The sequence below is a fragment of the Lycorma delicatula genome, chromosome 7 (genome assembly GCF_047948215.1).
Source record: "Lycorma delicatula isolate Av1 chromosome 7, ASM4794821v1, whole genome shotgun sequence".
Lineage (NCBI taxonomy): Eukaryota > Metazoa > Arthropoda > Insecta > Hemiptera > Fulgoridae > Lycorma > Lycorma delicatula.
The window spans coordinates 51862898-51877284 of NC_134461.1; the positions used below are offsets into that span (position 1 = coordinate 51862898).

The 14387-nt window shown below is 33.7% G+C and overlaps 1 protein-coding gene across 1 annotated transcript in view; it reads right to left on the bottom strand.

The window, feature by feature from the left end:
• Nucleotides 1-3774: 3774 nt before the first annotated feature.
• The window catches only part of LOC142327972 (cell division cycle 7-related protein kinase-like), a 41374-nt gene continuing 30761 nt past the window's right edge, over nt 3775-14387 (bottom strand). Inside the window, exons 9-10 of the mRNA XM_075371395.1 lie at nt 13063-13212; nt 3775-4564 (exon numbers count right to left, since the gene is read on the bottom strand). Of these exons, the coding sequence (XP_075227510.1) occupies nt 4254-4564; nt 13063-13212 (461 nt within the window). The 3' untranslated portion in view covers nt 3775-4253. The remainder of the gene's footprint in view (nt 4565-13062; nt 13213-14387) is intronic.

The following is a 14387-nucleotide window of genomic DNA, read 5'->3' on the forward strand; positions in this document are numbered from 1 at the left end:
GTACAATGTTTTATCAGTTTCTCTAAATAAAAACCAACAATAGTCACCCATCATTCCAGGATCCCATCTTCCTTGGTACTGATGCTCCACAGTCAGGATATCCTGATGGAAACACTCTCCCTGTTCAACATTGACAGCCCAAGTTTTCAGGAAAAAAGTAGGTGGGAGTGTAGGAAATGAAAAAAAAAAAGCTTTAAGGACTTCCATGCAGCTAATTCATATTCACTAAGTTTATCCTCAAAAGTTGAATCCTTAAGCATTTCTTTTGATTTATAGAGTGATAAATGTACTCTCCTTGAACTTACTATCACTCATAGGAAAACTTATCGTTAAATGTTTAAATCCCTCATTCAACTGCTTCTAATATTGATGCCATAGTTTCGTGTTTCATTTATATAGACTGTTTGAGCTAAAAGAATGGATGGCTGTTTGTAACCATTCTTATAAAACTGCTTTCATGCTAACTTAGTAAAGTCAATAAAAAGATGCCATTCTTCAGGAACATGCTGAATTCCAAGCTCTTTTATCAGGACATCAACATCAGTACAAACGCACAATGAATTTTTGATAGTAAAGTAAGTTGAGTAAGTTTTATTTTGTGTTCCAAACATAGTAATGTTTGTTTTTTCCGCTAAAAGATTCCACTATTGCAGTCTAGACATTCAGCTTGCTACTTTAATAACTTTAAATCACAAACTTTATGATTAAGTTCATATTGTTGAGTTAAGTGAGTAATTTCTCATTGGTTAAAGGAAGAAATTTTTCAACATCCACTACATTTTCAGATTGTTTTTCTAGCCATGTTTGGATTAGAAGGTGGTGCTGCAGGTACATGTAACTCCTACCCATCTGGTATCACGTTTAGACCTGAGGATACATCTGCATATTTTATGAAGTTTATTTTTTTGAATGAAAATCCGAATATATTTGTCATATGAAAGTAGCAGTCTGTGAAATGTGATCCTTGAGGTCACACCAAACCATCGGTACAGTAAATAGGACGGCTCGTCGTTTCCCTTTCAAGAGTTCAGTTACCAAGCACAATATAGAAATAACATGAGGCGCCCAGATTTTATCTTGATCCCAAGTGCGCAATCAAAATAAAATTTACAAGCTGTTTTTATGGATTCATAAATCTTTCTTTGAGATTTATGTGTAAATTTATCTCTGATAACAATGCTTGTCTGGATGATTTGAACTTTTGCAGAGGCCAAGCAGCAATAAAGGTGAGAAAAAAAATCTCTTCAGTATTATAAAGAATTTATGAAAATATAGCAAACACTAATAACTGTGAACATAACACACAGTATAGACAATTAAAGCTTGACTGAATAAGATTTTAAGCTCTGTAGTAGGCAAACAACAGATGTCTGTATATCATACATATCTACTTCTCATAATACAGTGTATATATAGTTTATTTATTTTTTCTTTATTAAGCATGTATGCATATTGTTTATAAGTAAAAATACAGAAACTATTCTGAATTGTAACGAGTAGTTGATAAAAATTAATTTATTATAAAAAAACATTACAAATTTATGATTTATGTAAAATTTTTACATAGTAATACAATTTCAATAGCATATTTCAGATCAGCAACCAAATTACAGTGAGGAAAGTTGTGTAACATATTAGATACAAATTCTGTGTCGACAGTGTTATTTCAACATTTGACAATGTGTTTAAATTTAAACAAATATGTTTTATTTACATTTAATAAAACATTTGATTATGTAAAACAAATAACTTTAATTAACTATTTTACATCTGCAATATTAGATTAGAAGAATCAATTACATTTTGTCTACATTTTTAGTAAATAGAAGCAAAGTATATACTGCACTGTCACCAATCAGCTATCTATAATCTAATCACATGTTCATTCATTTCATTTGATTTAATGCTGGTAAAAGAATAGTGTATGAATCACATGATGTTACTGTTCCCAACTGTGAGGTACGTTTTGTGATTCATATTCTGTAACTTAGCAGAAATTGTATCTTAAGTTGTAGAATTACATAATCTGTCACAATCAAAATGCTGTGTGATGCATATAAAGCACAATAGAAGAGGTACAATTGCTTTCTTTCATTAAAAATAATGATTTTCATACAGCACCAGTCCCAATGGTGAACAGAGTGAAGGTGTTGCTTGTAGAAGTAAAATTTTTCCTGCATTTTGGTAAGCTTGGCCTACTCTGCGTAGAAGAGGGGTAATCACTTCAGCCTTCACTTTCCTTATTAAGCCTTAAGACACGGGTTTTTCATCATACTTTGCGCAATTTTCAACCGATTTGCTTGAAAGTATTATTTTTTAAATCAGCAAAGAATGTTTCATAAACAGAAAGCAAAAAAAAAATTGCTAATGAAAAACACGGTAGAGATGCGCAAAAAAAAATTCTGCAATTAAATTATCATAATTTTTGTAGTTTCAATTTTTTGTTGTTACAGGCATAAAAAATATCCAATTGTAATGTTTTTTGTCAGAATCTGTTAAATTTCTTTAATATACTGTAATTTTTTTTTAATTTTTTTCACAAGAGGGTAGCATAAGACTATGAAGGGAGGCAATCAGATACCAACATATTTTCGCGGAGAGCTAATCAAGCACGGATCATTGTGATGGGAGAAGGTTAATATTCGATACATTCAGGGATAATTTAACCAAAAATGTAAAGTGGGAAGTAAAAAAAGTAAACACTTACAACAGATATAGGTAAACAGAGTTATAGATTTGGATGTAGTTGTGAACAACTACATCCAAATTTTGATTATCTTTTAAAGATAATCTTTAAAAAAATTACAATTGTTGGTTGTGAAATAACATTCATCAGCTAACTCCTACTGAAAGAAGAAAGACATTTATGTAAGTGGATTATTAAGTCATGGAATTTGATAACCTCAGACAGCATTAGACAAGGATTCAAAAAATGTTACATTAGCAATAAATTAGGATAGAGATGATGATGTGTGGGAGGAAGAATAAAATAATAAAAACAAATTTTATTTTCAGATGACAGTAAAGATGTGTTGGGAGTGAATGTTTGTGAAGTAGTGAATTTTTTAATGCATTTTTTTCATGAAAATACTGAAAAAAAATTATATATTGCAATCATTTCTTTTAAAATATTTCTTACTAAAAATCATACAACTTTATTATTATTTTTTTAAATTATTATTATTATGCTATTTAGATATAAAACTGAAGTAATAAGTAAAAAACTGAAGTAATAAGTAAAACTGAAGTATTTTATAATAAATATAAAATAGTATAACAAAATACTAATATAAGAGTGTATGTGTAGTATATATAAATATGTATAATAAATTTCAAAATTAATTTCTCATTGGTAATAAAATTTTATTTGGCGGGGGAAAAATTTCTACCACCTTTTTTCCTGAAAATTAAATTAAAAGATGGGAAGTCGACCTACATTCAGGGACAATGTATATTCATGTACTATCATGAGACTTATTGCAGTTGCCAAGACTACAGCAAAATAAACCTAAAAATTTCCCAATTTTTTTTCAGATAACAACCAAGCTGAAGCTGTTCAAAATATTTTTTTTTTAAATTGTAAAAAATAATAGACATAAATACAAACTATTTAAAAGTGTAAAACAAAAGTTTAATCAATCCTATACGGTTTGTAAAATAAATTGATAATATTCTAATCATTTAGAAATTACTATTGTTTTTTATTAACATTTTCTTTGTTTTTTATTAACATTTTCTTCAATTCATTTCATATTACGTCAGTAAAGCTATTAAACTACAAACAGTTATGTTTACAAACCATGAAACCAAAAAAAACCTGGTTAACAAAAAAATTAAATTACTTGTGCACTTAAATGAAACAATCAACAGAGAGATGTTTATATTGTTTTAACAGTGAGAAATATAATTATGAATAAAAATAAATTACCAGCTTTTTAAGTTACACATAATAATAACAATATGTATTAAAATATTTCTATAATTTGTCTTCTTAGAAATATTCTACATTTGAGCAAACTCACAATAAAATATATTTGAGATCAACTCAAGAAAGAACACTATGGTGGGTAAAAATATAAATAAAATAAAATTCCTTATATCAAACCTGTGTTTAAGAACCATACAATAGTAATGCCATGGCTCTTCCTAACCCACAATAAAAAAAAAATATATACACAAAAAGATTGAGATCATAATCTAATCACTCAACACAAATAAACTACCTTTTTCCTTTTTATTAATATTTTTAAATTTCAATCAGCAAGAAAAGGATGATTCAATGCCTCAGTAGCAGTGATTCTAGTATCCTGATCAAGATCAAGCATTCGGTTTAGCAGATCATAAGCTGTATCAGGAAATAATCCTCCAACAGCAGAATTATAATCAGTTGGTTTACAGTTACAACCATCTATAGGTAAATCAAGCATTCCGCATGTTTCACACCTTTTTGTTTCTTCCGCCTTTTTTCCTAATTCTGCTGCTTCTTGCCGACGTCGACGTAATCTCTCACAAATATCTTTTAAGTTTTCACTGTCTTTATCATGATTACATAGTAAATTTTTACCTAAACATAAACAAAACAAAAAAAAATCATAAGAAAAACAAGAAGAATATTGAGAATTTTTAAATATTAACATAAATACATAAAATATTAACCTCAAATAGTTAATGTAATAAATTAATGAATGATCATGACTGAAAAATAAATCACTTCAAGTAGACTAACACAACACAATATACCTTTATAGTGCTACAGAATTGACAGTACCTTTTTTAACCATTATTAAATAGTATAACATCAATCTGTTATCAAATCTACACGTGTAGATATAATGTAGGTTGAACTAAACCTAGGAAAATGCTGACTATGACATTATTGTCAAACTTTCTCAGCTTATGTACAATTTGGGGGAAAAACATATAACCAATAAAATTTAGCACGTGTTTAAATAAGCATGTCCCAAAGTGTTCCACTTAAGTTATAAAATACACCAATTCAAAATTATAAAAGAAATTAATTTCAAATCTTTCAAAGGAGACCTTTTATAAAAATCTACCTAAACATTTTTGAAAATGGTCGCTAATAGCCTCAAAATCATGACTGTGATCTATTTTGATATTTACACTTCACAAGTCAAATAAATTTACAAGATAAATACTAATTTCCAATTTAGAATATTTCAACAGTTTTGTGTACATTTTATAATAACCCCATATACATGTAGCGGATGTTTATTAACATGCAACTTACACAAATACAAACCCATGTGTAAATTGCCAATTTGGTAAGATGATTTAGAAGCTAATAAATAAAATGTTATATTTTATAACGTCAATTAATCTGGTACACTTACAGCAAAAAATGCCTATCAATAAATGCAAAAATAAGACACACTACTGTCATAAAACCAGAAGCCACTTATGCAGCAGAAACACTCTTCCACCTGAACAAACTATCAAAGACAGACAGACTTCAGAAAATCAAAAGAACTGGAAGAACCTGCATCAATAAAAAGTACCACAAAGTAATACAAGCAGTGGTGGATTGTGCCCAACAAAGCGTAAAAAGAGTTAGAACTCATGTCTGATACTATGTGTAAGAGGCTAGGATTCTTTGGACGTATCATGACGATGTAGGATTGAAGACTTCTAAAACAGCTAATATAGTACAATCTCAATTCAAAAAACACCAAAACAGGATGCAGATGGATCAGAGAAAGAGAATCTGAAGGAAATTGGCCTTACACCAGAGGACACCACAGATGAAATAAAATTAAACAAGAAAATAAGAACAAAAACACTTGCTTCAAACTTACAAGAAAAAACTCACAACATGAACATTTTCAACACAAGAAAGAGAACAAGCAGAATGTTTGAAAAACTACTGGGAGCATCGCAAGGCACAAACAGTCTCAATGAAGAGACTTGGATAATTGAGTGACTAAAGTGATCCTATCCAATTATAAAAGATGATATTATTATAATAATAATAATCCCCTGAAGTAAATCCATCTCCATGTCCGGATCAGCAACATCTACGATCCATGTCTGGGGGGGAGGACAATGGCTGTGTACTTGTCTCGGACTTGTATGAAACTCCAAGCCGTCTAACGGAGCTATGGATTATGTGGGCATGGGAGTATAGATCACTGTCGTTTTTCATCTCGAGACTGAACTCCCCTGCGTGTTTGCTGTGCGCGGAGACCTGTGTCGCTGGAAATGGGGGATCCTGGTGCTTGAGTGAAACCTTACCATTGTTCTGGAAAACCACGGCTGGATGTAGCAATACAGCCCTTTGGCCCCTACTTTAGCTAAACAGGGGGCCAGTTTGCTAACCACTGCCGGTCAATCGGCTCATTTACGACTGAACCTTCTGCTTGCAGAAGAGACGGGTAAACAGGTGAGAGCCCGAGATACCTTGACAGGACTAGTTTCCTGTTTAGGGTGGATTGGGATCTATATCTCTCTGGTAGCCCTTGTGTCCAGGTGGGCATCCCAAATGTGTGGCTCCATGGTGGGTGGGAAGCCAGAGAGATGAATTATTCTGTAACACTCTTTATGAAATCTAAAACTTTAAACCCTCATTCGGTAACCCCGGACAACCTTGGGGGCATATGCCCTTGTTCTGAAGTCTCTCCTCCTTCGACGTCATCGTCAACAGGAATTCCTCGACCGAAATATCTTCTTATTAAAAGAAACAATGGATCGGAAAGCGGTTTTTCAGACATTAGTCCCTTTGTCATAACTAGGGAACTCGCTACGAAAGCTAGTGGGTCAGTTAAGGAAGCTAAAAAGACGCAGGCTGGATTATTCATTGAAGCGCTGAACAACATACAATCAGTGAAATTATTAGAAATGAAACAATTGGCAAACATTGAAGTTACTGTGGAAGCTCACGACACACTCAACTACTCCAAAGGAGTAATAGTTTATCATGACTTACTTAATTGTAGTGAATTGAAGAGGAGATTGTTAGTGAAATGGTATCGCAAGGCATCGTCGCATGTAGGCGATTGAACATGAGGAGGGATGGTGAAGTGCTACCCTCTTCTTCTCATGTCCTTACTTTTAATAAGCCATCGTTGCCTGAAAAAATCAGGGCCGGGATCCATCAGTTGGATGTGCGCGCCTATATCCCACTGCCAATGAAGTGTTTCAAATGCCAACGTTTTGGTCATATCTCCGACATATGCAGTCGTGAAGAGATTTGTGCATGTGGCCAAGCAATCCATGAAGGTGAACCCTGTAAGGAAATCCCTTTATGTGTGAACTGCAGAGGACAACATTCAGCAAGATCTAGGAATTGTCCTGCTTTCAAGAAAGAAATTGTGATACAAGAGACTAAAGTTCTGAAAAAATTAGTTATCTTGAGACGAAGAAAATAGTTAATGCGCAGATGCCGGGCAAAAAATGCTTTGTGCAAATGGCTGCGCCTAGCACGAATACGTCTTTGCCACAATTACTTGATAGCTTAATCAAGCAATTGACACCAGTTCTAACTACGGTTTTAGGCAAATATATAGAAAGGAAATTTGCTACAGTTGAACCAATGCCATCGACTGGTAGTCAGCAGTCAGTCGTAATTGCCAAATCACATACACCATTGACATCGCAAACACACGGGATTACTGGTGATATTGAACATAGCAGTAAAAAGCAGTCCAAAGCTAATAATACAGGGACATCGAGTTTATCAAAAGTCAAATGTCCTCTGGTACCTTTAGATTTCTTGCAAGGGGATAAGCCACAAAAGGACAGAGGCTGCAGAAGAGCAGTACCTCTGTTGTAGTCAACTTAGAGAAAATGGAAATAACACAAGGCATGACGGTGCCACTGACAATTCATGCATCTTCAACTGGATTGCTGAAACCAGTAAATCCCGGTCTTACACATAGCACAACTCTGCCAAACCATGAGACTATGTTAATCTCAGGTGAGGAGAGTGACTGCGGTTCTGTGGGGTTATTAACTGACTCAGGTAGTACTGCAACTACAAAAATGAAGAAAGGATGGCCAAAGGGTAAGCCAAGCTTATAAAGTTAACGGAGAATATAATACATTGGAATATTAACGGTTGTGTCTCACACCTACCTGAGCTTCAACTATTTATAAATGAGCACAACCCTGCATGCATGTGTCTTCAAGAAACACACTAAGCCAGAACATGATTTCCATCTACGTGGATATGATGTGATACGTGCAGATGTTGTATTTGATCGACGAGCAAGTGGTGGTGTTGCCACTCTTGTACATTCGCATCTGTCTTTTCAACAACTACAACTAAATACTACGTTACAAGCTGTCGCTGTATGTTTATCATCTCCAGTTGAAGTCTCCATCTGTAACATATATCTGCCAGACAGCAACTGGAACACTGACAATCTGCTAAACTTATATGGCCAACTCCCAGGGCTGATAATTCTGGTGGAGGATTTCAATGAGCATAACCCACTTTGGGGTTCACAACTATTGGAACGCAGAGGGCGTGACGTCGAAGAATTTATATTGAACACTGAGCTAATCCTGTTAAACAACGATACAGGAACATTTTTCAACATACAAAACGGTGAAACTTCGGCAATAGATTTGACATTTTGCAGTCCAGTATTGACACTTTCCTTGGATTGGAACGTTGACCAACACTTTCATCGAAGTGACCACTTCCCGATTCTAATTACAAAAAATATACAGCGGAAGGCACCAAAGTTTATTCAGCAGTGGTCTCTTAAATGTGCCAATTGGAATGGCTATACAGACAACATCATTATGCCAAGTTATACTGGAAATAACAATGAAGATATAACAGACGCGAGACAGGCAATTCTAAATTCAGCTTAAAAGAAAACATTCCTAAAACCAACAAAACTTCAATGAAACCCAGTGTACCATGGTGGAGAGTCAAAGTAAATATAGCATTTAGTAACAAAAGGAAAGCTTTCAATCTATTCAAAAGACATCCTACCCTGGAGAATGTAATATCTTTTAAACGACATCATGCCTAAACCAGATGCATCATATTATCTGCAAAAAAAGCATCCTGGGAGGTATATGTATCCTCCATCGATAGCAACACATCTGCTACGCAAGTATGGAAGAAGGTTAAAGCCATAGCTGGCCGGTCCAATAGCCGTTCATTAAACGCGCTCAAACAAGCCAGTGTCATCATACTCAATCAACAGGCTATAGTTGAATTGTTGGCCGATCAGTTTGAAACTGTGAGTAGCAATGAAAATCGTCACATCGATTTCATTCGCATCTCAAAAGAGCAAGCATCACTAAATTTTGTAACAGACAACGACCTTTTTTATAACATACCACTTTCAATCGTTGAATTCAATCATGTTCTACAAAACTCCAGTGATACTTCACCTGGATATGATGACGTTCCGTATGCATTCATCAAAGAGCTTAATGACGATAATAAAGCATGGATATTACACTTACTTAATAGAATATGGACCTCTGCCTCATATCCACAAATGTGGAAAGAAACAGCGATTGTGCCGCTTTTGAAACAAGGAAAAGATCCTTTAGACACTAAGAATTACAGGCCAATATTTCTAACATCGTGTATCGGCAAACTTTTAGACAAAATGATAAATGCTCGTTTAGTATGGTTATTAGAGAGGAAGCAGCTTCTTTCCCCGTATCAAATCAGATATAGAAAGCGTCATTCTATGACTGATAACATGATTCTTCTTGAGGACACTACACAGAATGCTTTCATTACAAAGAAGCACTTCGTGGGCGTATTTTTCAACCTTGAAAAGGCTTATGATATGACGTGGATGTATGGAATTTTAAAACAAATGTATGAATGGGGACTACATGAAATCTCCCCATGATTGTTGCCAGCTACTTATCTCAGCAAACTATAAAAGTATGCATTGGCAATACCTAATTGACAAATAGGTGTTTACAAAATGGAGTTCTGCAGGGATCATCCCTTAGCGGCACCCTGTTTACAATAGCTGTCAATAGTGTTCTATAAGTAATACCACCAGGAATTGGTAGGTGTATGTATGTCGACGATCTGGTGATTTTCTATGGCAGCACGGAAACTGCAATGGTCCAGTATAAGTTACAGGGAGCAATCAATGATATTGTTGATGCAGCTGAGAAGTCTGGCTTCAGGTTTTCAACTGAAAAGTCATGCACTGTACATTTCTGTCGCTATAGAGGAACACACCCTAGTGCACGACTCACAGTAAAGGATGTTGGAGTTCTGTATAAAGAAAAAGTCAAATTTTTGGGACTAATCTTTGATAAAGGTCTTACATGGCATCCTCATGTACGACGATTAGCAGCTAAATACAAGCGAACGTTAAATATAATCAAATATATGTAGAATATCAATTGGGGATCAGATCGAGAGGTTCTTCCATGTCTGTATACTTCATTGATACAATCAAAAATAGACTACAGCTGTGTTGTTTATTCCTCGGCTCAAAAGAGCTGTCTAAAAGCCTTGAGACGTCATAAACGATGCCAGAGTTCTATATGCAACTGGAGCGTTTCGTACCAGTCCCATCAATAGCCTTGTATGTGGATCAGGATTGACTCCACTACATTTTCAAAGAGACATGCTGTTAAAGCGTTATGCGGTCAACGTCACATCATCACCGCACCATGTTCATTAGACATCCTCTCCAAGAAGCTTACAACTGGCATCAGACCTATGCCAGGCTGGCCGGGATCAGAGCTCAAGAATTGATGGAGAAGTACAGCATTGTGCTTCCAATTGTTGTTGAATCAATGGTGTGTGAATCACCACCGTGGCTGCTTCCATCAACCTTTTTTCAAATGGATCTAGCGCGTTTTAAGCGATGCAGCAATTCTCAGAAAATAATTTCATCGTTTTCAAGAGCTTGTGAGCAAATGTGACCAAGAACTAGTTTTCTACAAGGAATTCTCTAAGTCAGCGAACGGCGTTGGCAGTATCTTCCATTGTGCTGGCATTAGTCGTCATTCATGGTCCTTGCCAGCAGTTGCATCTGTTTATACAGCTGAGTTGTATGCCATTTGGCAAGCTCTGAGGTATTGTAAGCACTATCATGTACCATCCTTTTTAATCTGCAGCAACTCGATGAATAGTATCCAAGCACTGCAAGATCCGTGCTCAACAGACCCCTTTGTGAAAACGATTCTTGCACTGCTCCAGGTGCTAAGCAAGAAGCAGCAACAGAGCACATTGATGTGGATCCCGGGACACTCTGGTATTGTTGGTAATGAGGCTGTGGATGAGGCAGCTCAAGTGGCTGTTGACGAGCCTGAGCCCGGGGAAATTCCCGTCAGACCTGACGATGTTACATGTCACGTGTCTGCCTGTGTCAGACGTGAATGACACAGTTTGGAGTGGGTTAACCATGAAACTTAGTGCTATCAAAGACTCTCCTAACAAGTGGATCACTCCACTTCCGATTAAATGGAGAGAGCAAGTTGTTATAACATGGATGCGAATAGGGCATACAAATCTAACGTCTAATTATAGGTTAACTGGCAGCAATCAACCAGTTTGTGAGGAATGTCAGCAACCGCTGACAGTCAAACACTTATTGGAGGATTGCATCGTACATCGTGATCTGTGTCTTCAATTTAGAATAGAGGGAGGAATGAAGAGAATTTTGAGGGATAGGAATGTGCTAATAGAGACTTACTGCTTTTTCTGTATACGGCCAGACTCTTCTACTGTATAAAGTATACATTCTATATCTAGAGGGGATAGTTAAATTTTCCTTTTCTTTGTTTTATTTTCTGTTTTTTTGCATCCCATTTGGGTGTGTGAACTTTTATCAACGTGTGTATACTTTTCTTTTTTGGCTACTTCATGCTTTTCATTAAATGAACAAAACTTTTTGTTCTGAGGATTGGCAAGAGCTAATGATCTTGGTAATCAATGCCAAAAAAAAAAAAATCAATAAGGATAATATAAGTATTTAAAAGGCCTTTAATATTATTTCATATGTTACAAGCAGACTAAAGTTTTCAGATGTTAATACTTTGAACATCAATCATTTTAATTAAAAAACTTATCCCAACATTGGCTGTTTTTTAGTGTATTCTAATACCTTTTTAAAAACGATTAATTGTAGTTAGAAATATATTTCTATTACAGAATTAAATTTTAAAACTTTTTTTTGTTAATTCATATAATACAAAATTCATAAGTTGAAGGGTATACATCATTTTTAAGTAAGAAATGAAAAATGTACTTTTTGACAAACTGAAAAAACTATTTTGGAATTGTGTGTAAAACATATTCAAAACTCTCATATACAACGGCTTCACATTCTTCATTCCTTTCTTTACATAAATCAACCAAAACTGCATCATCATCAATAGTCTTATCAAAATAATAGTAACAAACAATAAAACAACACTTCTGTCAACTGTTGAATATGATTTCATTTAGTTTCTAGAACTACCTGCTCCGTCATGTTGTACAATTAATGCTATATACTAAAAATGCTGAATATACTAACGTATACCAGCATTCAGAGCTGTAATAAAGACAGAATTCATTATACAACAAGAAAATATTAGACATTTCATAAAATCATTGTTGATCAAGCATAATGGCTCCAGCATGCTTGTTAAAAGTAAAGAAAAGAGTTGATAGGAATGAACAGAATATACTTATGTTGGTATTAGACAAAGTAGAGATAACAGACAATTACAGAAAAATAAAAAATAGAAAAGAAACTAGACTGGATGTCAAAGGAATGCTTTAGTAAGTGATGATGCAGTTTGAGAACAGCATATGGGAGATATATAAGAGATACATAAACATATCAATTGCTGGAAAAAAGTCAAACTTCAAAGATCACATAAGAAAATGAAAAGACAAAGGATAAATTGCCAAGATGAAGATGATAATTTGAATCCATCAAAAGATGGACCAGAGGTGGCAATATTAAATTTTATTAATCTTCATATCAAGACCAGAACATCAACAGACTTCATTGAGAAATACATTTTTATTACAGAATATTCTATTCTTTTAAACCTTACTAATAAAAACAGAAATAAAAATATAACGTAAGTACTTTAAAAAAATATTACCATATTTAAATGCAAGTTTTTTAATTGCTGTTGTTCCAAAAAGTGACATAATTTCAGCTAATGCAGTTAAATCATCTGGTGATCTAAAAAATGGATAACAACCACTCACTATACTCAGAAAAATTACTCCAGCAGCCCAAATATCAACAGCTGTAAATAACAAATAATCAGAGAATTAGCAACATACTTAAAAATATATAAAATACAGTAACAGTAGAACATGAAATTCAATGTAAGCACTGGCATGTACACTCACAAACACTTTCATCATGTAATAATCTCTTTTAGCAACAAGGATTTTTTTTTAATTTTGTTTATTTCATTGAGCAAAATATTCTACTTCGAATAGGAAATTAGTTATTCAGCTGAACAAGCACTTGAGGATAAGGACAGGACAGTATTTACTAAACACCGAATTCTTATGAAGAAGGAAGCAAAAAATTGACTATAGAATAACAACTCTGATACAGAAAATACACTTATAACAATATTATATATTATTATAACAATATATTATATATTTATTACACATTATTACAACAATATTGTATATTATTGCAACAGTTTTTCCTTAACAAACCGAAATGAATACAAATATGTTCAGTTAAATGTCAAAGCCGTGCTATTTATACTGAATGTTCCCTTGTAATCGCTGTGCTTAGTTAAATTCTGATAAATTATGGAAGAGAAATAATATACTGGACACAAAGATCACAATAAAATGATGACTACCTACTTTTTTAATGGATGCTGCATAAATCTGTCCACTAAATGATAAAATAAATAATATACTGAAACCATTCTCTCCATCTCGAGTTAAAATTTTACTCAACCTAACCAACCAAAATCATAAATAACAATTGACTTCTGCTGAACATTTAATACATGCTTTTTGTTTTATAATGACTAAGCAATTAAAACTAATCAGTAACATGGGAGGAAAACAGTTTTTTCTGCATACAAAATCTAATTCAACAAATTTTAAACTCATTTTACAAGTTTTTAAAGTCTTGTACCTTAAATCTCACCTATATTTTATTTTACTTCATTTCTAAACTTCCAACACTTAATTTATTATAAATAAATATCTTGAAACAAAAACCACTTTTAAGGCCACATAACTTTTAAGTGTTTTTCATTATTTATATAAGAAAGTCATCTGGAAAGTAGTAGTAGTAGTACAATAAAAAATAAAACAAAAAAAAGATTTTTGAACAAAACTTTTTATGTAACATAAAATAATCTTAAACTACTTCTCTACATAGCCATTATGTATATATTTAGATACATATTGTGCTTAAATTTGTTAAGTTTTTGTATTCCCA